Source organism: Geotrypetes seraphini, chromosome 8 (genome assembly GCF_902459505.1).
Source record: "Geotrypetes seraphini chromosome 8, aGeoSer1.1, whole genome shotgun sequence".
NCBI classification, from domain to species: domain Eukaryota; kingdom Metazoa; phylum Chordata; class Amphibia; order Gymnophiona; family Dermophiidae; genus Geotrypetes; species Geotrypetes seraphini.
Genome location: NC_047091.1, coordinates 135,700,445 through 135,724,912, shown reverse-complemented (window position 1 = coordinate 135,724,912; position 24,468 = coordinate 135,700,445). Strand labels below are relative to the sequence as shown.

Genomic DNA, 24,468 nt, shown 5'->3' with positions numbered 1-24,468 from the left:
GCTGCCTTTTCCTAGGTATTCATGTGTGACGTGTGGATTGTTACTAAAAATCATGTTTTTCATACAGATGAGGGGGGTGTCAAAAAATGATGGGCCCCGGGTGTCACATATGCTAGGTACGCCACTGCTCATAGGATCTACAGTGACCCATGAAAAAGACCATAGTGTCGAAACACGGACTGTGTTGGGTCCAAATTTTTCCAGTGTATCAGGTCCTAGACATTTTTATGTGGATTTGTTTCAATAAAGCCTTCATCTTGGACATCAACTCTACACAAGTCTTTTGCTTTGAAGAAGTAGAGAAGCATTGGCTTTACACTGCTTCATAGACACTAACAGCTGCTGTCAAAGTAATAATATGGGGAAATTTTACCAGTGTACTAACCCCCCCCCCCCTCCCATAACCCTGCACTTCTGTTTAAAAAAAAAAACCCAAGTTATGCGTTTATCTGCTTTCATATAACGGACTCCTATAATAATCGCCAGCAATGCACAAAATGTTGTTTACACGTGGTTTGAGATGTGCAACGTAGGGTTTGGGTAAGCAGCGGATCCGTCCTTTACCGTCTTCCCCCCCTCTCCCAATTGTGTGTCTTGTATCAAAATTCACATCTCCCGCCAAATGCAGATACCAAGAATATGTAAACCTCTTAAAAAGTACACATGCCCAAAGTCGCAATAACAGTACAATAATGTAAAAATAAAGCTAGTGCATACTGCATACCGTCTGTCGGCCAACAGCCTTCCCTCCCACCCCCCTCTGACGAGTCCCGCCCTACTTTACGTCATCGAGGTGAGACGCGGAGAGGCAGAAGGACTCGGTTCCCGGAAGTAGTTAACGGCGGTTGCTTGGTGTTTGGTTATCGTTTTTATCCCCGGAGACATCTCTGTTTGTGTTTCAGTCGGGGCTGAGAAGGTGTCGGACTCGCTGCCATCATGGGGAAGAGGCAGCACCAGAAGGATAAGATGTGAGTTTCTGTTACAGTTTGAGAGAAACTTCAGGCCTACATCTTCCCCGAGCCGACAGAGTTCCCATGTTAGAGAGGCTAAGTTATCCCTTCTAGGAAGGAAATTGAAGGCCAGTTCTGGATTTCTACTATCCTTCTTTCTGATGCATTATGGGGCATTCAGCGTTGGTTTCAATAGGTAGAAACAGGGACTACAAATACCACAGTGCAATAGGGATATAAAGGCTTCCTCTGGAAAATGGGATATTTGGCAACTCTGTGTTCATTCAGCCCTGGGGCTGAAGTCCCCACAGTTATACGGTACCTATCATTTTACCCTGGTCTTAAAAGAGTGTGCCTTGTTGGACAAAGATAAAGATTAAATGTGAGGAGCTGTTCCCAAGTTGGATTTCCCCTCCCCCGTTAATCCCCCCACCCCGAAAGAAAAAAAAAAAGAAGAGGGTGTGATAAAGAAATGCACATAGAAATGCTGTGATCTATAAACTTCTTATAAAGGAGTAAATTCTTCCTTGACCCTTTCTTTTAATTAAAGGTTATAATGATGTTATATTGCCTTTGTATCCCTCCATGGTTTGAGTGCACCTCAAATACTATTTGTAATTCTAGCCACCACATCTCAATAAAGATATTTTGGAATTAGAAAAGGGACGGCGAAGGGTGACAAAAGTAAATAGGCTAGGACAACTTCCCTATGAGAAAAGGCTTAAAGTGGCTAAGGCTGTTCAGTTTAGAGAAAAGACAACTGAGGGGAGATATGATAGAGGTCTATAAAATTCTGAGTTGAGTGCAGCAGTTATTTCATTGCTCTGCATTATTTTCCATGGAAGTTGAATTGTTATAGTCTTTTTCTCTAGGTATGAAGTTGTCAACCTCCATGTCACTTTCTTCACTACTTTATGCTTCAATATCCATCTCAAAACAACAAAATCCAAATACCATGTTTCCCCGAAAATAAGGCCTAGTCTTGCGATCTTTGTGGAACAGATAATACAAAGCCATTCCCCCTGTGCAGCAGAACCCCGACGACTCTCCAACCGCGAAGCCGACATAACTCCATTCCAAACAGCAACGGTGGCAGCACTTAACAGGCTGCTTCACGGCCTTCCCCGCCGGGGCCTTCCCTGTGATGTGTCACTGATAATATCATCAGTGATGCCGCAAAGGGGAAAGTCTTGGCTGGGAAGGCTGCGAAGTAACCTGTTCAGTGCTGCAGCCATTGCTGTTTGGAATGGAGGTATGTCGGCCTCATGGTGGGAGGGTCAATGGGGTTCTGCTGTGCAGGATGAGAAGGAAGGATGGAAAGATGCTGCACAAGGAGATAGGTGAGAGGGGAGGAAAGATTCTGCACATGGGGGGAGGGGGGGTTGAAAGTGCTGCCGCTGGTGAGTCAGGGACATTCGTTAGGAGCTTCGGGGGTCGATCCAACTAGGGCTTATTTTTGGGGTAGGGCTTATATTAGGACCTAACCTGAAAATCATGCTAGAGCTTATTTTTGGGGAAATATGGTAGCACCAAAAGGTTCCACAAAGGAAATGAAGCAGCAAAACAACAAAAAGATTGTGGAACAGAAGATTGGATGTACCAGGTAGTTTAAAAAGTGTCCAAATAACTTAAAAACAATAATCAGATAAACAATCCACAAAGGGTGTATACAGTCACAAGAAACCCACAGGATAGAAACCAAATAATGTATACAATAAAAATGACCCAACACGTTCCATGTTTTAGAAACATGATGGCAGATAATGGCCAAATGGCCCATCTAGTCTGCCCATCCACAGTAACCATTATCTCTTTCTCTCTCTGAGAGATCCCACGTGCCTGTCCCAGGCCCTCTTGAATTCAGACAGTCTCTGTTTCCACCACCTCTTCCGGGAGACTATTCCACATTTCTACCACCCTTTCTGTAAAAAAGTATTTCCTCAGATTATTCCGGAGCCTATCACCTCTTAACTTCATCCTATGCCCTCATTGCAGAGTTTCCTTTCAAATGAAAGAGACTCAACTCATGCACATTTATATTGTGTAGGTATTTAAACAACTCTATCATATCTCCCCTCTCCCGCCTTTCCTCCAAAGTATACAGATTGAGATCTTTAAGTCTGCCCCATATGTCTTATCACAAAGACCACACACCATTTTAGTAGCCTTCCTCTGGACCAACTCTATCCTTTTTATATCTTTTTGAAGGTGCGGGCTCCAGAATTGTACACAATATTCTAAATGAGATCTCATCAGAGTCTTATACAGAAGCATTAATACCTCCTTTTTCCTACTGGCGATACCTCTTCCTAGGCAACCTAGCATCCTTCTAGCTTTGGCCATCACCTTTTCAACCTGTTTGGCTACCTTAAGATCATCATATACAATCACACCGTTGTGCACATAAGCTCTTCACTCCCTAATCTGTATTGTTCCCTCTGATTTTTGCAGCCCAAATGCATGACCTTGCATTTCTTGGCATTAAATTTTAGCTGCCAAATTTCAGACCATTCTTCATGCTTCGCCAGGTCTTTCTTCATGTTATTCACACTATCCAGCGTGTCTACTCTATTGCAAAGAAGAAAATTGTACCTGACAACCCTTCAGCAATATCATTTATAAATGCAGGACCAAAACTGATGACCAAGAGTTGCCGGAAAATGATGACACTAGAGACATTGATCTGATGCACACATTTTAGCCTTATAAAGATAAGATGGGGATCTATACAGTTGCAACACGAACTTGTAATTCATTTCAATCAAGATCGCCCTGGACGTCAATTACCTTACCTTGTTTAAAAGCAGACTGAAAACCCACCTTTTTGATACAGCCTTCAGTCCATAACCCTACTGCCCACCAACCCAGCCAGCAGATTACCTGTTTTCCTTAACTATATCCATGACAGCCTGTTTGTCTGTCTTATATGTTTAGATTGTAAGCTCTTTCGAGCAGGGACTTTCTTCTTTGTGACTCTGTATAGCGCTGCGTATGTCTGGTAGCGCTATAGAAATAATTAATAACAGTAATGTGGAGTCCTGATGACATTCTTGCAATTCTGTGCTATGTACTAGAGAATGACACGGTGACGGTTTACCCGCGGCCACCGCATTTAAGCCGCGGGTCACCGCCGAAAACGGGGAAGAAAATTAGCAGTCGCTGCGGTGACGGGGACAAGGCCATTCACCGACCGCGGAAACGGTGAACAGGTTTGTCCCCGCGGGCCAATGTACCCCCTTCTAGGAACCGCTATTTACCTGTGTTTCACCGTGCTCCTCATTTGTCAGATCAACCCCTCCCGACAATCGCAGCAGAAGGGTACCCAACCCCTCCTGCCGGTCCTCCCAATGGCCTCCCCTAAGATCGCCGGCAGGAGGGTACCCAACCCCTCCTGCTGGACACCCCCCCCCCAACGAACCCTCCCACCCCGGAACCCCCTTAGTCTTACTTTACAAGTTGGACCGGACAGCTCCTCGCTCGTCTGGCCAGCAGGCCTGCCTCCGTCCAAATGAGGCGGGCCCGCCCCTACCCTGCCCAACCCACAGGATCCTAGGGCCTGATTGGTCTAGGCACCTAAAGCCACTCCCGCTATAGGAGGGGCCTTAGGTGCTTGGGCCAATCAGGCCCTAGGATCCTGTGGGTTAGGCAGCGATCACGGCAGGAGGGCACCCAACCCCTCCTGTAGACCCCCCCAACGGCCCTCCCGACAATCGCAGCAGAAGGGTACCCAACCCCTCCTGCCGGTCCTCCCAATGGCCTCCCCTAAGATCGCCGGCAGGAGGGTACCCAACCCCTCCTGCTGGACCCCCCCCCCCCCCAACGAACCCTCCCACCCCGGAAACCCCTTGGTCTTACTTTACAAGTTGGACCGGACAGCTCCTCGCTCGTCTGGCCAGCAGGCCTGCCTCCGTCCAAATGAGGCGGGCCCGCCCCTCCCCTCTCCTGCCTAACCCACAGGATCCTAGGGCCTGATTGGCCCAAGCACCTAAGGCCCCTCCTATAGCGGGAGTGGCTTTAGGTGCCTAGACCAATCAGGCCCTAGGATCCTGTGGGTTGGGCAGGGTAGGGGCGGGCCCGCCTCATTTGGACGGAGGCAGGCCTGCTGGCCAGACGAGCGAGGAGCTGTCCGGTCCAACTTGTAAAGTAAGACCAAGGGGTTTCCGGGGTGGGAGGGTTCGTTGGGGGGGGGTCCAGCAGGAGGGGTTGGGTACCCTCCTGCCGGCGATCTTAGGGGAGGCCATTGGGAGGACCGGCAGGAGGGGTTGGGTACCCTTCTGCTGCGATTGTCGGGAGGGCCGTTGGGGGGGTCTACAGGAGGGGTTGTAAAGTTTTTGCATTGTAAAGTTTTTGCATTGCTAGCCCCAGGGGTGGTGGAAGATTAGTGATTGAAAAACTGTATGAAAAATAACTATTTTAAATTTAGTGATCAAAATGTTTCAGTTTTGAGAATTTATATTAATTAATTTTTTCTCTGCGTGTTTTGTTTTTGTATAGTTATTAACTAATATTTAACTAAGTTTTAAAGTTTTAAAGAATGTTTCCTTTATACGTAAATAAAGAAAAGTGAATGGGATTGCAGTGGCGGTGACGGGGCGGTGAATGGGGTGGCAGTGGCGGTGATGGGGCGGTGAAGAGGATGGTGAGACGGGGACGGGGCGGTGACGGGGATGGTGAGACGGGGACGGGGCGGTGACGGGGACCAATTTTTTCACCGTGTCATTCTCTACTATGTACCACTTTTGGCACAGCAGTCACTGGAGTGTGTTGCGCAGTGGTTAAAGCTACAGCCTTAGCACCCTGAGGTTGTGGGTTCAAACCCACTCTGCTCCTTGTGACCCTGGGCAAGTCACTTAATTCCCCCATTGCTCCAGGTACATTAGATAGATTGTGAGCCCACCGGGACAGACAGGGAAAAATGCTTGAGTACCTGAATAAATTAATGTAAACCGTTCTGAGCTTCCTTGGGAGAACGGTATAGAAAATTGAATAAATAAATCATGAAGGATAGTAACACAAATAAACCTAGGCAACTCTTTATTCTACTACTTTAATATTGCTGCATACTCTTTGGGTACTAGGTGCTTTTATTGAGCTCTCTGTGGAACCATGAAACTGACTAAGCTTCTTGCATACCCTTGCAATACTTCCCGGATGGAACCTTTTACCCTCAATGATGGACATTGGGATGAAAGTGAAGGTAGTGTGTCACTTGAATATATGAAAAATGGTCTGCTGCCCCAAAAGACCACTTTTGTTGTAATTCAGGGAAAGTATAATACTAACCATCCTCACTAAGTAAATGCTCAACTAAAAATAATCCTAGTTTTTCCCAGGGACAAAGGTCTTAATCTCTCTGCCTGGCAAGAAATCAGCATTCCCCACCCAAGAAAGAAAAACAGTGTAATACAGATCTTTAGTTCAATTACATAGCAGCCCTCTCCATGCCCACCACAGTGGGTACAGTAACATACTCCTTTGAATTGCCTGAGGAAGCTTCTCCAGATGAGCATGGAGAAGATAATTGCCAGGGTGAAAATAATTATTTTCAAGAGAGAAGTCTATAAACAAAGTAGTCTGCAATAACCAGTCCCTGACATGGCACAGGGGACATGCCTGATTGTATACACGCATGTCTGGGACACCCAGAAGGAGACTCCAGTGCATCTTGAGTTTCTTCCCACCCCAAAATGGGAAGATGAGATTTTCTGTAGAGCCCTTGGATCCTTCTGAAGAACATATTTAGGAAGAGATTGTAGAACTTAGAGCCTTTGGGAGAAAACCACCATTTATAGTCTTCTGTCCAATAAGGGTAAGGTAGATCATGAGTCCAGTCGAGATTTAGATTTGCTAAGTAGTTTATCTACATTGAGTCTTTAAATGAATGAAGTATCCATTGAAAACAGCACCCCCAAATAATGAAATGAACCCTGTTCCCACTGAATGGGAAAAGAGGCACCCCCAAGAATCTTTCAAAGATTTAGGTCCAGCCATCTCCTCTGACTTAGACTAAGTTGAGGTGGAACCCTAAAAAATCGACATACTCTTGCACTTTCCAGCACAATTGGACATGATCATTGAGGATCAGTGAGAAAAATTAAGAAATAGTCTTCAAAGGTATCTTAAAACAACTGTTGCTGATTTTAAACCGCTTATCTTCAGATTAGCTTGTATTTCCTGAAATAGAGGATCCACTGTAAGAATAAAAATAAGGGCAACCCTGACGGGTGCCCCTTTTATATGGGGAAAGGTTCCAATAATAATCTATTGGTCCAAATCTGAGCTAGGAGACTGAATATAAGACCACTATCACGTGAATAAACCAGGGACCTATCTCGTAGGCCTGCAACACTCCAGAGAGAAATCCTCACACCACCCTATCAAATTCCTTTGCAGCATCAAACCTGATGAGAAGTGCGGGGATCTAGCTTGACCGGTTTGCTTCTAATGCAGCCAAAACCCTTCTCATATTTTTTGAAATAGAACAACCACAAACATAGCCCACTTGAGAGTCTGTTATCATTGATGGTAGGACCATAGAAAACCTATTTGCTAATACCTTGACCAATAGATTGGGCTTAAAGTTAAGGAGTGAAATGGATCTATAAGACTCTGGACGATCCAAGTCCTACCCAGGTTTTAACAAGACCACAATCTTATAAGTATTTAAATAAGATGGTAAGCACCCCAAACAATTACTGTGTTAAACATTGAGGTCGAAGTAGAAGCAATTTCTGTTTTAAGTAATTTGTGAAATTCACTCCTGAGCCCTTCCTCCTAGGAGTCTTCCCCAACAGACTCTGTTGGATTGCCCATTCCACATTTTCTTGTTTAATTGGATTGTCCAGTATTGCTATATCCCCAGCAGAGAACTGAGGTAGATCCAGACTAGCAAAATAAGCATTACTGTCTAAAACAGGATCCACTGAAGCTGCATAAAAAACTAGAAAAGAAAGATGACAGAATAGAGTTTATGTCAATGTCAATGTCACTTTGTGTCAAACTCCCTTATTGATCCCTCATAGTGGCTATCCTACTAATTTGGCCAATAAGCTGCTACTCTTATTAGTAAACCTATACAACTGATATCTATAATGATTAATGGATTTTGCTGAATTTTGGTGATTATGTTTGTTCAGAGCTTGTCAAGACTCATAAGTTGTGTTTTAAGGGTAAAGTATAATGCTTCCTATACAATTATTTGTTTGGTCACTTGTTCTACTCTAATAATCTCTCTATGCTTAATGTTCTTCTGAAAAGCAGAATAAGCAATTATTTCCCACCGAAGGACTGTTTTGACTGTCTCCCAAAATAAAATGGAGGTAGGTGGAGGAGTTGAGAGAGCTGGACAGACTCCCCCTCTTTTTTTAAAAAAATCTGTCTGGCACCTGGACAGTCCTCCAAAAAGAGGACCTGGACATCTGGGAACCCCACTATGAGCAAGGTTTTGGAATAAAAGGCTGTAAATACTCTTAAATATCTCAAGGCAGTGCTTCTCAACACTCTCCTGGAGGCATACCTAACCAGCTGGGTTTCCAATTTCTTTAAATTTATGTATTTCATACCTAGTTGTTTGGTAATCTTGAACCCTATTTCATGCCAATCTCTCTTGCATATTCATCATGGTAAACCTGAAAACCCAAATGGCTGTGTTCTTCCAGGAGAAGGCTGATTAGTAGTATTCTAAGGAGCAAGATTTTTGCATAAATGTGTTTCAATAAAAAAGGCTGCGAAGATCTCTAGAGCAGGGGGTTTCTTGACACACAGCTTGCTGGGTTTTTAGGATACAGGCTGAGACTGATTTGCACGCACATTTCTGTGCGGTATGCTTATTGTGGATATTATGAGAACCGCTGCTCTAGAGAAGTAGATTAGATTCCTTTATGGGAAATAAAGCATCTTGATGTGAAATTGGCAAGACGTAGTTTGGTTTTTCTCTTGCCACAAATAAGAATTTTAGGAATTGGAGACTGTTGGGAGTGAATCTCTTCAAATAATAGCACACTCTAGTCCAGTGGTCTCAAACTCGCAGCCCGGGGGCCACATAAGGCCCGCCAGGTACTATTGTGCGGCCCACGGTTTGTACTAGTGCTATCTGTACTAGTGCTGCCCGCTCTTTGCAGCGTCCTCCGGCTTCCCCCCTGGCCTCCCGCTCTTACCTTCAGATAATTACCGCAGTCTGCAGAGAAGATTGCCGGTGCTGTAGCTGACGTCAGAGGAGGGGGCGGGACCGCGGCAGAGGGAACATGCTGCGGAGGCCGAAAGCAGCCTGCAAGGAATGCTACAGTACCGGGGGGAAGCTGGAAGATGCTGCAAAGAAGGGGGAAACATGCAGGCCTTCGGGGGGGGGGAGGGGAAGATTTATAAACTATAAAGAGTTTTACCTCATGCAAAATTGTCATTTCTTTAATAAGACATTAACTATTTTTTTCTGCTGCCCTCCAAGTACCTACAAATCTAAAATATGGCCCTGCAAAGGGTTTGAGTTTGAGACCACTGCTCTAGTCTGTATCACTGAATCATTCAATCTCAAATTTTTTTCAGCAAACAGATTAATCAAATAGCAATATTTTGGATGGTTCTTCATTTTCTCAAAAAAATATTTAAAACATCCCAAGTAGATGATGTCACAATAATGATGTGGTTTGTGATGACCTCATTTATTTGAGCAGATTTCACTGCAGGTGTTAAATAGAAAAACATTTGTGAACAACCACTCTTGATTCCTTTCTCTGTCTCTAGGTACATAACATGTGCAGAATACACCCATTTCTATGGTGGCAAGAAGGCAGGTGAGTATTTCCACAAGGTGGCCTTTGTACATACTATAGCAGATTAGCACTTGGGATTGGGAGTACAGTTTGAGCCAGTAGCAATGAGTGACTGTCCTTCCTAGTCTTTAAAGAGCCATTTCTCCTTTACCCAGAAGCACCAGGCTCTCTAGCACTAGAAATTTTCTTGACTCATATATCATATCATACCATACCATACCATACCATATTGCTTCTTATACCACGCAAATGTCAACTGAGAATCAACTGTCAGCTGAGTAATATTTACAAAATTTGAAACCTAAGGGTGAATGTATGCTTTCACATTTTAGGCACTGTGGAGCATTTTAAGATTCTTCACTTAAGCAAGAGGTAAAATAGAAAACCGAAATATGAGTTTTCAAAAACAGGTAGATGACCCACAGAACAAAAGGAATTTAAAATGATGATAACTTTTGGGACAATAATTAGCCAGGGTGGTTAGCATTATCCTGATAGTGACTGGTGCTATCCAGATAGAGACAATGTTCAGCCCACTATCTAGATAAAGTTAGAGGCTATGTGCTTTTCTGACTTTATCCAGTTAGCTGAAAACTCTGGGCCTGCCCTCATTCCATCCATGGACCACCCTGGTGCTATACAGATCTGAGTGGTCTGCAGAGACTTTTATTATCTGGATAATTTTACTAAAAATCAAGGGATGATCCAGGTCAGTAACTTATATCCAAATAAGTGGCTTTGAATATTTGACTGTTTAATTTTTATATATTTCTCACTGCCTGTAGCACCCAAAGCATGTTACATTATCATTCATGTATCGTCCATCTCTCACCAGTGCCAGCCAGTTAAACTTAGAAACTACTGAAGTTTTTTTGGTAAAGGTAACGTTTAGCTACAATTTTAATTGCATTTTCTTTCTTAAACAGACATTCCACAAACAAATTTCAGACGTTTGCCTTTTGATCATTGCAGGTGAGACATGAAAGAGTTTTTGTAGAAACAACTTTGCTGAGGTAAACAAGAACAAATGGTTAATGCTCTGATTAGCACATTTAATGTCTGTGTAAAATGGCAATAAATCCTAGAAAGGTGAAGGTACAGAAAGTGAGTTTCTTGGCTTCTTGAGCTGTGGATTTTAGTAGGATTGGACTGTATCAAGGATATTCACATTACATCTGAAACCTGCCTGAATAGCTGGCTTTTTTCCTTTTTTTGTCTGCTTCGGTCTTTAGTGATACCAGGTATTGACTCTATTGCACACTGCTTTATATATTAAAACCAAACTGTTACTCTGTTAATAAGTACAGTTCTTACTAAAACTAGTCCAGAACTTGCAGGCTATGCATTTATTTCAGTAGGAGTTAAAGACTAAAATCTTGTGGGCTTTGCCCTATAAGGGCATGATACAGCCTTAGATAGTCAATTTTTGTATCTCCAGCAGATGATAAGAGATATTATCCCAGGACAAGCAGGCAGCATATTCTCAACATATGGATGATGTCAACCACGGAGCCCCGATGCGGATAGCTTCACAAGCAGACTTGCTTGAAGAACTTTTGAAAATTTTGCGACTGCCGCACTGCGCATGTGCAAGTGCCTTCCTGCCTGACGTAGGGCATGCGTCTCCTCAGTTCAAAGTTTTCCGCGGAGCTGAGAAGCCCTCGTTTCAAGGCTCTGCATGAGATTTAGTTATTTTCGTGCCTTCTCATCGCCGCGGTTTGTGTTTTTTCTTATTTTCTTCAGTCGCTGCTTTGTGTGATTTTTTTTCCCAGTCGTGTCACGGTGGGGCCTGTTCCGCAGCCTCACCCTGCGAGCTTTGATTTAGCCGCAGCCATCTTTTGTTCCATGTCCCGGCCGGTCACAGGGTTTAAGAAGTGTAGCCGGTGTCAACACGCGATCTCTATCACTGACCCACTTAAGTGGTGTGTGCAGTGTTTAGGACTTGATCATCATCCGGAGATGTGCGCTCGCTGTGCTACACTTCAAGATCGAGCCCTTAAACATTGTCGAGTTCAACTTGAAAACTTGAAAAAATCTTCGGGGACATGGATCTTTCTTCAACTAAAGCCTCGACCCCCGATTGTGACCTCGACTCCGTCAAAGTCTTCTGTGGGTCTCAAATCTTCAACCTCGACTTCGCTCAAGCCTTCCTTGATGGGGGGGAAGCCTTCCTCATCTTCGGGGAAGTCAGTTAAATCCTCTCCAGAGGGGTCGCTCTCCTCAGTTTCTCCATCAGGTAAGCTATCCAAGCCAACCCTTCAGGAGTCACAGGCCATTCCAACAGCGACCTTAGTGGACCTGGTCTCTTCGAGACCCAAGAAGCATGTCTCAAAATCGAGGCAACACTCTTCCTCGAGGTTATCTTCCTCGGCGTCCATAGCCACACCAATTGTACCAGCTCCAGTGGTCTCGTTGCTGGCTTTGCAGAATATGTTGGAAACTATTCTGCATCAGGAGTTTGGTAACACGCTTGCCAAATTGACTCCTGCCTCAACCCTGCTTCCTGCAGTCCAGCCTGAGCACTCAGCAGTATTACAAGGAATCGAGTCTTTGAGAGTGCCTCAAGATAAATCTGAACACTCTATTCAAGGAGCTGAGTCCTTCCAAGTGTCTCAACCTCGATCTCCAACTTCCAGTCCTACCTCTCAACATAAGGCATTGCCTTCTTCGAGGCACAGGGCGAGGACTCCTCAACATTCTTCATCAAGGCTGGATTCAACTCGATCACTGCCTCGTGATTCGAGGCACAGTTCCTCTTCACATCATTTATCGAGACATTCATCGAGTCCCAGGTCGTCTTCTCGAGACAGACCTCGTTTATTGAGACATTGAGACTCTTCGAGACCACTAACTCCTTTGTCGAGGATATCTATTGTGGAGCCACAGCATTCTCACCAGTCGAGTTCTTCTCCTGTGAGGTTTTCTTCACCAGCTGGTTCTTCAAAATGAAAACGTTCTGCTTTTCCTATTCAATCCAGAAGTGGAAGTTCATCTGCATCTTTGCCTATGGATTCAGATCTTCAGTATCAATACTCCAGAGAGGCTTCACCTTCTTTCTCTGCCATGAGGGGTACTTTGAGGGGCTTTTGTTCACCTTCACCTCAACAGGGCGACCCCTCTTCTGATCTGGTGTCCTTTACTAAGTTCCTATGCCAAATGAGTAAAGATCTCAACATTGCTTTGGAGTCTGATTCAAAATACTCTAAGAAGTATTTGGAAGAGCTGGATATGCCTAATCCTCCTAGGGATTCTCTCAAATTGCCCATGAATGGCATTCTTTCTCAGACTTTTAAGAGAAATCTGGATGCCCCATATTCTCTATCTGCGGTGCCAGCAAAGCTAGAATCCCGTTATAAGACGGTTCATTGTAAAAGATTTGAGAAGTCTCAACTGTCCCGTCAATCTCTTCTTGTGGAGTCTTCTTTGAAACAAACCAATCCTGCCAAAGTTTATGCCACAGTCCCTCCTGGCTGAGCATAACATCGATCTTTCTGCCTCTGTCTTTCCATCGGAGGTCGTCTCCATCATTTTTATCAACGATGGGAACTGATTACATCTGACCTCTGGGTCCTCACAATAAACAAGGAGGGTTACTCTCTTCAATTCCTTCAGGTTCCACCAGATCTCCCTCCAAGAGAGTGTCCTTCCAATTCATCGCAGCTCACACTTCTTCTTCAGGAAGTTCAAGCTTTGCTTCGTCTCTATGCCATCGAGGAAGTTCCTCTGGAACAGCAGAGCATGGGGTTTTACTTCCGTTACTTCATTGTCCCGAAGAAGATGGAAGATCTGCGACCTGTTTTGGATACCAGAGCTCTCAACAAATTTCTTGTCAAAGAAAAATTTCGGATGCTGTCTCTAGTATCCTTTTATCCCCTTCTGGATCACAACGATTGGTTATGCTCTCTGGATCTCAAAGAGGCTTACACTCACATTCCCATTTATCCAGCCTTCTGCAAGTTTCTCAGATTTCGGGTGGGAAATCATCATTTTCAATACAGAGTGCTACCTTTTGGCCTGGCATCATCTCCCAGAGTTTTCACCAAGTGCCTAGTAGTAGTAGCAGCAGCAACTCTGTGCAGCCATGGTCTTCAGATTTTCCCCTATCTGGACTACTGGCTCATCAAAGATTCAACATATCAAGGTGTTATTGTGGCGACCCAACGGACTATTTGGTTCCTCCAAAGTTTAGGGTTCAAAATAAACATTCCAAAATCCCAGCTACAACCCTCTCAAATTCTACAGTTCATTGGAGCTGTACTGGACATTGTGCAACTCAGAGCATTCCTTCCTCAACAACGTCAGAATACTCTCATACAACTTTCAGCGAGACACATGATGGTGCTCCTCAGTCACATGGCCTCTACAGTTCAAGTGACTCCTTTTGCCAGACTTCACCTCAGAATTCCTCAGTGGACTCTGGCCTCTCAATAGGCGCAGGCTTCCGATCCTCTCTCTCAGCACATTGCACTGACTCCTTCCAATCTCTGACTTTCTTCCAATCTCTCCAGAGGTTTACTGTTTCAAATGCCCCCTCATCATAAGGATTTCATGACAGATTCCTCGACCTACGTTTGGATGGCTCATCTCGATGGTCTCTGTACTCAAGGGCATTGGTCCAGCACAGATCGTAGGTGTCACATAAATCTTTTGTAACTCAGATCGATTTTTAATGCTCTCAAAGCTTTTCGACATCTTCATGATCAAGTAGTCCTCATTCGTACAGACAATCAAGTAGCCATGTACTGTGTCAACAAGCAGGGAAGAACAGGATCTCTCCCTCTTTGCCAGGAAGCTCTGAAGGTTTGGAATTGGGCAATCCTTCACAACACCTTCCTGAAAGCTGTCTACATTCAAGGAGAGAAAAACTGTCTTGGTGGACAAATTGAGTCATCTTCTACAGTCTCATGAATGGACACTCAATTTGTCGCCTCTCCATCACATTTTTTCTCAGTGGGGGACTCTCCAAGTAGATTTCTTTGTGTCTCCCCAGAACAACAAACTGTCTCAATTTTGCTCCAGGATATTATACTGTCCTCACCACCTGGAGGCAGATGCCTTTCTTCTGGAATGGACGAATAAGTTTCTGTATGCGTTTCCTCCATTCCCTCTAATTCTCAAGACACTTGTCAAACTCAAACACAAACATGCCACCATGATTTTGATAGCTCCTCGGTGGCCCAGACAACCTTGGGTTTCACTTCTACTTCAACTCAGCAGCAGGGAGCCACTGCTTCTACCAGTTTTTCCATCTCTGCTTACACAGAATCAGGGGTCTCTGCTTCATCCCAACCTGCAGTCTCTGCACCTGACAAGTTGGTACCTTTCAAACTAACTGCTAACCTACAGTTCTCTTGATCTGTAGCAGACATTTTAGAAGCTTCCAGAAAACCTTACACCAGGCAATGTTACAACCAGAAATGGACTCGGTTTTCTACTTGGTGCACTCTTCATCACAAGGAGCCTCAATCTACCTCCTTGCCTTCAGTTCTGGATTACCTGTTTCACTTATCTCAATCAGACCTCAAATCAACATCCATTCGAGTACATTTCAGTGCAATTGCTGCTTTCTATCAGCCATTTGAAAGAAAAACCCCTCTCTGCTTATCCTGTGGTTTCCAGATTTATTAAAGGAATTTTCAATTCCAAACCACCTTTCAAACCACCTTAACGTGGTTCTTGCCAAATTGATGAAGCCTCCATTTGAACCAATGTCTACGGCTCATCTGAAATATCTCACCTGGAATGTGGTTTTTCTCATTGCTCTCACGTCTGCTCGCAGAGTCAGTGAGCTACAAGCTTTAATAGCGGACCCTCCTTTCACAGTATTCAAGGTGGTCCTTCTTACCAAAAGTTGTTTCAGAATTTCATCTAAATCAATCCATTGTACTTCCAGTGATTTTTCCAAAGCCTCATTCTCACCCTGGAGAAACAGCTCTTTATACTTTGGACTGCAAGCGTGCTTTAGCTTTCTACTTACAAAGGACTAACCAACATAGATCTTCTCCTCAACTTTTTATCTCTTTGATCCAAACAAGTTGGGACATCCAGTGTCAAAGCGAACCATCTCTAACTGGTTGGCTTCTTACATCTCTTTCTGTTATGCTCAGGCTGGACTGCATCTAGAGGGTTGATTCACAGCCCATAAATTTAGAGCCATGGCAGCATCTGTAGCTTTCATTTCCTCCTATTGAGGAAATCTGCAAAGCTGCCACTTGGTCCTCGGTTCATACATTTGCCTCTCATTATTGTCTGGATTCTTTTTCCAGACGAGATGGCCACTTTGGCCAGGCAGTATTACAAAATTTATTCTCCTAAATTGCCAACACTCCCACCATCCCATTCTGGTTAGCTTGGAGGTCACCCATATGTTGAGAATATGCTGCCTGCTTGTCCTGGGATAAAGCACAGTTACTTACCGTAACAGGTGTTATCCAGGGACAGCAGGCAGATATTCTCACAAACCACCCATCTCCCCTGGTTGGCTTCTTAGCTAGCTATCTGAACTGAGGAGATGTTGAGGAGACGCGCCCCCTACATCGGGCGGGAAGACACTCTATCATGCGCGGTGCGGCAGTCGCAAACTTTCCAAAAGTTCTTCAAGCAAGTCTGCTTGTGAAGCTGTCTGCATTGGGGCTCTGTGGTTGACATCATCCATATGTTGAGAATATCTGCCTGCTGTCCCTGGATAACACCTGTTATGGTAAGTAATTGTGCTAACTGTGCAGCTACCAGAATGACTGGATCACCTAAAGGAAAAGATTGAACCTATCAAAGTGAGTTTCCATTATTTCCTATGGGGAAACTCGCTTTGATAAACGAGCATTTTGGATTACGAGCATGCTCCTGGAACGGATTATGCTCGAAATCCAAGGTACCACTGTATTTTCAATTTAGTGATCAAAATGTGTCCGATTTGAGAATTTATATCTGCTGTCTATATTTTGCACTATGGCCCCCTTTTACTAAACCGCAATAGAGTTTTTTAGCGCAGGGAGCCTATGAGCATCGAGAGCAGCCCTGGGCATTCAGCGCAGCTCCCTGCGCTAAAAACTGCTATTGTGGTTTAGTAAAAAGGGAGGGGGTATATTTGTCTATTTTTGTATGGTTGTTACTGAAGTGACAGTGCATAGAGTCATCTGCCTTGACCTCTTTGAAAAAACCCCAGAATAGGAATGATAATTAATATTTTCTCAGCGTACAGTGTGCTTTGTGGTTTTTTTAAATTTTATTGTTGGTAGATCATTTTGACTTGGTCATTTTAAAAGTAGCTCGCAAGCACAAAAAGTGTGGACACTCCTGCTGTAGAGCCATTCTTGTATGACTGGATGAGCTATATTTATCTTTTTTTTTTAGTTGTTTAAATTCATCTACTATAATAAAACGCTAAGCGCGCTTGCGCATTCCTGCCTACATGTTCCGTGATCCGTATGTCCGTGGCGGGCAGGAGTGTGCATGCGCGCATAAAACAGTCCCTGCGGCCTGGCCTGGCCTGGGAGAATCTGAAAAGACAGTTGGGCAGAGATCCCAGAGTTACTAATCGGTTACCTCTTTTGGGGAATCCTAACTTTGAGCCGAGATGGACAATACTAGCTTTTGCCGATGGATGGAGCGGGATGGGAGTTACTTTGGTGGAACATCTTTTGACAGAAGAGGTTGGTTTGAAGCCTCTTGCTGCTCTTCAGGAACAGCTGGGGAATTGTTGGGGTGATACGTTTGCCTACTGTCAGGCTAAATACTATATCTTGTCCTTACTGTGGGGGAAAATTTCACATCCCATGGGATGCCACCTTAGGGAATTCTTTGATAAGGTTAAACTCTTTAAGACTTCTGTGTCGGCATTATACAAAGCGTTGCTTCTTTTTGAGACCCCTAAGGATTGTCAGTATAAATGTAACAGTTGGACGATAGAGCTTAAGGTTAATCTGGACCACTGGCATGTCTCGCGGTATCTTGGCAGCCTTCCTCATTTGATATGGGGGTGCAGTATAATGGGAATGCTATGCTCGTTTGTTTATATAGGGCATATTTTACCCAGGTTCAACTTCATAAAATCAGGGGTGTTGACACCCCCTTGTGTTTCATGTGATGCACTGAGGAGGGGCCTAAGGCCCTGGCTCAGATATCAAAGGCCTTAGGCATCCAGGCCAATCAGGGTTTTAGGCTTCTCCTCCTATATACAAGTCAAGCTAATCAGGGCCTTAGACTCCTCCCCTTGTATCCTGGGGTACAGAGGGAAGAGCCTGAGGCCCTGATTTGGGGCCTTTGGCATCTGAGCCAATCATGGCCTTAGGCCTCTCTCCATGAACTGGGGAGGGGAAGGCCTGCTGTTTTGGACAGACAGGCCTCGGAGTAGGAGTGATTGAGCATCCTTCTTGCTCCCAACTTTCTTGAAAGGTATGGGGGGGGGGGTTTTGGGGGTTGGGGGAGTTTCAGGGGGACCTACAGTGGCAGGAGGGGATAAGCATTCCTCCTTTCTTTTTTGGGGGAGGGCAAGGGGATGTTTGAGGGGATGCCTGGTGCAGGGGTGGGCCTTTAGTGGCAGGAGAGAGTGGGCTTCTCTCCTGCCATCTCGCAGGAATGGCAGGAGGGAATGAGCATCCCTCTTGTTGATTTTTGCTAGCATAGGGGGGTGGATTTCTGGTGGCGCATTCATCGGGGGTTGTTTTGTAGAGGTGGGGGCTTTTTTCATTTATTTTATGAGACAAATTTTGCCTGTGAACACACGCAAAATATTTGTGCCATTAAAAAAAATGAAAAACAAAAATAGGCAGACCTGTCTGCTTTTTTGGATCGCTAGAACCCTTGCTTTTGGTTTTTTTGTGCATAGCCAAGCGATGTTAGTGCATCAATCGCTTGGCTAGTTTGCATAGGGTTTTAGCTAATTTGCATGGCCAGTCTGAATTTGGGCAATAGAGGGGAAAAACATGTAGTGAGCCCTTTTGTACATCAGGTCAGCAAATGCGATTGTCGCTAAAGCTGTCAAAACAGGTTTAGCAACGATCCATTGGCTTTAGTGCATCTGGGCCAAGGACTCTTCTCTTGTTTTCTTAAACACTTTTATTAAATATTTGGAAATAGTGATGCATATTGCTAATTTTTCAAGACATGAATAGGCATTGCTTTATTATCCAAAATATTGAATCCATTGCTTTATTATCCAAAATATTGAAGACCTAAGCTTGCATGGTGCCCTTATAGGGCAGAGCTCACAAATCTTTAGTCTCTGTCTCTAGACATAGCCTGCAAATTCTGGACTGGTCTGGGAGGACTAAAGGAAAGAAAATTAATAGGTAATACTTCATTTCTCCTTTATGATAATTTTCTCTCTCATTAGTAAAAATCAGTGACTGCGAGAATAGTCTTTTAGAGTGGTTCTAATATATCTTAACGTGAATTAAACCATTCATTTTTTCTCCAGTCTGTCTCTCCAACCCTTTGAGTACCCGGTCTGCACACCAGATGGGATTGTATTTGATTTGCTGTAAGTACTTGTTTATAATTTTTAAAAATTGAGCAATGTGATTTTTAAAGCAGTAAAGCAAGTTGAGCAAAATTTAGTTGTGTTGAAATGCTTTGCAAAGTGAAATGGCAGAGAGCAGAGAATGAGGACCAGGGAAGATGGAGTTGAAATTCTGTTTCCCATGCTGACCTCAAGTAAGCCACTGCCTTAGATTGTATGCTCTAAGGATGGTAACTACACACTGTACCTAGCTGGAACTTGCTTGGGGCTCTGGTTTTGAAAGGTGAGTAATTTAAATCCAAACCCAAGTATGTGGTTCTCTTCTGTAAAGTTGTGGCTGCTCATTCTTCTGCAGTTATGTTAAAATGCAGCTTTAAGTTAGAGAGTTGCGCGGGGACAGAAATCCCACCCGTCCCCGTGAGGAATCCCACCTGTCCCCGTGAGGAATCCCTCCATCCCCACCCGTCCCCGCGAGGAATCCCTTCCGTCCCCGCCCATCCCTATAAACTTCAGAAATAGTTATTTCATTTAATTATGCTACTGAATTAAAGGCTCTGGTAGAAACCCATTTACAAATAAGCAAATAGACTTTATTAATTTGGAAATATTCATTGGGAAGAATACATACTTTGTAAACGGATTTCTACCAGAGCCTCTAATGTTTATAAATTTTTATCAACACAACTAAAATACTACTTTATCCTGAAGAAAAAAAAAAAAGAAATAGAATTTTTTTCATACCTTTGTTGCCTGGTTTCTGCTTTCCTCATGTTCTCATTCAATTCCTTCCATCCACTATCTCTCTTCTAATCTAATCTAAACCTTAAGTTTATATACCGCATCATCTCCATTTGCTCTGTTACTGTGCCTCTCCCTTTCTCCCCCTTCCAAATTGGTCTGGCACCCATCTTCTTCCCTCCGCTCCCCCCATAGTCTGGCATCTCTGTCTTCTTCCCTGCCAGCGTCTTCGCCCCACTCTCTCTTCCCCATTTCCTTTCAGTGTCCTTCTCCCCCCATCTTTCCCATGTCCTGTCAGCGTCCTTCTCCTCCCTGTCTTCCCCATGTCCTTTCAGCGTCCTTCTCCCCCTCTGTCTTCCCCATGTCCTTTCAGCGTCGTTCTCCACCCCTTTGTCTTCCCCATGTGCTTTCAGCGTCCTTCTCCACCCCTTTGTCTTCCCCATGTGCTTTCAGCGTCCTTCTCCCCCTCTGTCTTCCCCATGTCCTTTCAGCGTCCTTCTCCACCCCTTTGTCTTCCCCATGTGCTTTCAGCGTCTTCCTCCCCCTCTGTCTTCCCCAGTGCTTTCAACGTCCTTCTCCACCCTCAGTTTTACCCATTTCCCTTAAGCGTCTTTTCCTCTCCACTCCACCTTTCCTCCCTTTCTCCCTCCCTGCCCCTTACCTTCGTAGCACTTCCCCGCCCGACCGACAACAGAACAGGCCTGATCCGACAAACCTCCCTGCCCTGAATTCAGTTGCTGTAAGAAGGTAATTTAGATTCGCGGCTACAGGGCAGGGAGGTTTGTCAGACCAGGCCTGTTGTCGGTTGGTTGGGGAAAAGCGCCACGAAGGTAAGGGGATCTGGCCGGCTCTGTACCCCCTTCTAAGGCTGCCCCGGGGCGGACCGCCCCCCCTTGGTACGCCACTGCCTTGAATTTTTCTTACCTGCCCTGCCGCAGCACAAAGCCTACCGGAAGTCTTCCCGATGTTAGCGCTGACGTCCCGATGTTGCTTAAGCCCTCCCTCCGACATCAGCGCTGATATTGTGGAAAACTTCCGGTCGGCTATGTGATTGCGACAGGTAGGGAACAGAAGACGAGCCTTGCGGCTCGAGTGCATCCAACCCCGCAGGAATCCCGCGACCTTAGGGAGCGTCCCCATGGGATCCCCGTGACCCGAAGGGAACCCGCGGAATCCCCATGGGTCCCGCGGGATCCCCGTCATCCCCGTTCCCGTGTAGCTCTCTACTTTAAGTCTCACATGGAGGAAGTGAGTAAAAGCACTTTGGTCTTTAGAGGGTACTGATGTGGTTTGTTCTGTGATAATTCTAGTGAATGGCTGTTCCTATCTGACAGCTGCTCAAGATGTGTGCATTTTTCAGGCCACTAACCTGGGAAAACATTTTGACAGTGTAAATGGCTTCTGCAATGAGTTATATGTTGCTTTCTCTGCAGGAGCATTCTTCCATGGATAAAGAAGTATGGAAACAACCCCATTACTGGAGAGGTGTGTAGGAGCTGCATTTTTAGGGTTAGACGGTATGTTTTGTATTCTTGCACCACAGACTAATCATTTTTTTTTTAATTATTTATTCATTTTTCCATCTTACAACAAGTGCACAATACTACATCATATTAACTTTTACATATCACTTGATATTCATACAATTATGATTTTACATACATGAATTTATTCCCCCCCATACACACTTCCCACAAGTAATTTAATTCAAAATATCATTTATATATTATATTTCAATCTATTAATCAGACCTTTATGGACTTTTATGTATCAAGCATTAAATTGGTTTGGTATAGGTTCTGGATTTATACAAATGATTCAGACGTTGTACAGCTCTCCTACTGCAAGATTGTATATTAATAATAATAATAATAATATATCAGAAAAATTTAATTTGCAGAGGGGGGTTAGACAAGGCTGTCCATTATCTCCTTTGCTTTTTTATATTGTTTTAGAACCCTTGTTATTAGCCATTCAACAAGCAAAGGGATACAGGGTATTCCTCGTACAGATTGGGAATACAGACTAATTATTTTGATACTTAAGTGAAAGTTTGTAGAGCATCAGTGACACAATTGTTTGTTTAAGTTTGAATAGTATAAGCAATATTTGAGGGAGAGAGGGGAAGGAATAGGATGAAAGTGACAATGGCATCCCAGCATTGGTAGCAGAATATGTATGAAAAACATAGCTCTTCTACCAACCGGAGTACATGGTGGAAGGAACAGTCATTGTTCTGTATGGTGGTTATTCTTGAGAGCTTATCACAGTGGTTCCCAAACCTGTCCTGGGGGACCCCCAGCCAGTCAGGTTTTCAAGATATCCCTAATGAATATGCATGAGAGAGATTTGCATACCTGTCATTTCCATTATATGCAAATCTCTCATATGCATATTCATTAGGGATATCTTGAAAACCTGACTGGTTGGGGGTCCCCCAGGACAGGTTTGGAAACCACTGGCTTATCAGATCCCCTTTCTTCAGTCTCGCTCTGAATCTCCAGAATCCTGGCTAGAAATAAGTAACTTTTAGTGATGTAAACCTTACAAGTCTCATTTGGTTCTGGTTTTCGTAACCATCATTTTTCTTGCATTGTAGGACATATATACTTTTATCTGATTGTATATCTCAGATTCTGTTATGCTTCAAGAAAACCAGGCCAGGATCTTCATCAGATGTAATTATTGCTTTAGACCCACAAGTGCAGCCCTTCATTATATCTGTTCTCTCCTTTTCCCTGAACACACAGAGCTGATGTGCTTTTCTGTTTCTGCACCAGATGGCACTTTTGAGTCAGAGAAAGCAGAGCAGCCTTTTGAACATGTTATTTCACTCTGCTTATGAGAATATGGCCTTAGATGAGTACAGGCATCCAAGATCTGAAAACCCCAGTGTGGTTAGAACTTGGGTACCCACAGTTCTCAAGAGTAAACATTAAATGTTTCCTTCAGCACAGCCAGCATCCTCTTCTTGAATATAGAGCAGGGACTTATTGAATTGGTTTAATCTTAAAGAGCTGAAATAAGGCTAAATTAAAGGGTGCTCCCTTATTTGAGTAGTAGTGGTCTTATTACAGAGAAGCAGTTACGATTGCCCAAGTTTCTCAGAGCTAAGTCAGTCAAGCAAGAACACAGCTTTTCTTTCTTTATTTAATTTGATCAAACATATTTGAAGACAGTGGTGGGTGTTACTGGAAGAGGCTCAAGCCCTAGATGTTTACATGTTTAAATCTTTTTATTTCAAAAATAGATTACAAATCAATGACATAAAACAGTTATTACAATGCAAATATTATCAAATCAAGCTGGTACTTCTATTCCTAAAGAGAAAGAACCCTCTCCTTACCCATCCCCCCCTTAGCAAATCCACGGTAAATCTGGAATGTAAAACATCAGTTAAAAGAGAAGACATGAACATTTTTAAATAGTACTGCTAAAAGGGCTTCCTACCCCTGTGGAGAAGTTGTTTTCTGATTATTGGTTCCTTGCCAGCAGGGAGATAATCTTTCCAAAAAAGAAAAGAGGGAAATAACACTACCCCTGATCTCTCTCTCTGCTTATATTTGTAAAGAGTTAAGCACTAAACTACGTGCTGTAGATTAGAAGACAAAGCTTGTATACATGGTTCCCAAGTTAACAAAAATTGTGTGTTCCTTTTAAGGATAACTTTGTTCCATTTTTTTTCCATCAACATTAATTGATGTAGTCTATTACCCTGTCCCCAGAATGACAGAAGGTTCACAGATGGCCAAAATAATAAGAATAACTTTTTTTAATCATTTATACCTGCCTTGCAGACAAGTAAACAGCCTCCCCTGCCCTGCAATATAAAAATATGGTCTTGGGTTTCTTTTCTCCCAAAAAGAATTTAGATAAGTCAATATAAAATTTTTAAATCTTTTTCTCTGCAATGTGATAGGCAACATTTGCATTACATATAGTCAACATAGTAACTCCACTTTCTTGAATAAATGAATCCTGCCATGCAAACTGAGGGGGAGATGTAACTAGTTAGTTAAAAACTTGGACTTCAGCAAATGAGACATTGATTTCATATAAATCTGAAGTATTCATTGATAATGCTGTTACACAAAGCATATGAATCCTGACAAGTGGGTTGAATCCCCCAAATTGCAATCTGTTGCAGAAGGAATCAATACTTTTTCTTTGGCTCCACCTCCGTCTTCAGTAGGCTGTACTGCCTCTCTCCAGTTTTTCCTTTTGCAAGTGAACTAGAATCTTCTCTGAGAAGTTTTTAATATTTTCGGGGGTTTTAAATCCAATTTTAAGGCTTGCAGTGCTGTTAAGGTCCCCAGTGGCCCTGTGGCAACTCTGCCTTGGAGAGAACACAGACCCTCTGTTGAGCTGTCTGCTGGCAGGGCAACCATAAAGGAACCTGTCTAGGCAGCCTGCACTAACTGTTAAGGATCATTCCTTTGGGAACAAGGCTCGCAACTGATTTTATCAGGTGCTTGTGCGCAGGCTGTTTGGCAGATGCTGGCTGCATTTTCTTCCCCTCTTCGTGGTGTGCAGGTTCATGGGACTCTGAGGC

The 24,468-nt window shown here is 43.9% G+C and overlaps 2 protein-coding genes across 2 annotated transcripts in view; both read left to right on the top strand.

The window, feature by feature from the left end:
* LOC117364668 (protein HIRA) overlaps positions 1-9,739 on the top strand; it is a 111,607-nt gene extending 101,868 nt beyond the window's left edge. Inside the window, exon 26 of the transcript XR_004540293.1 lies at positions 9,690-9,739. The gene's annotated coding sequence lies outside the window, so the exon portion shown is untranslated. The remainder of the gene's footprint in view (positions 1-9,689) is intronic.
* Positions 746-24,468, top strand: part of PPIL2 (peptidylprolyl isomerase like 2) — a 185,607-nt gene continuing 161,884 nt past the window's right edge. Inside the window, exons 1-5 of the mRNA XM_033954123.1 lie at positions 746-968; positions 9,690-9,739; positions 10,645-10,690; positions 19,137-19,199; positions 21,350-21,401. Coding sequence (XP_033810014.1) covers positions 937-968; positions 9,690-9,739; positions 10,645-10,690; positions 19,137-19,199; positions 21,350-21,401 — 243 coding nt within the window. The 5' untranslated portion in view covers positions 746-936. The remainder of the gene's footprint in view (positions 969-9,689; positions 9,740-10,644; positions 10,691-19,136; positions 19,200-21,349; positions 21,402-24,468) is intronic.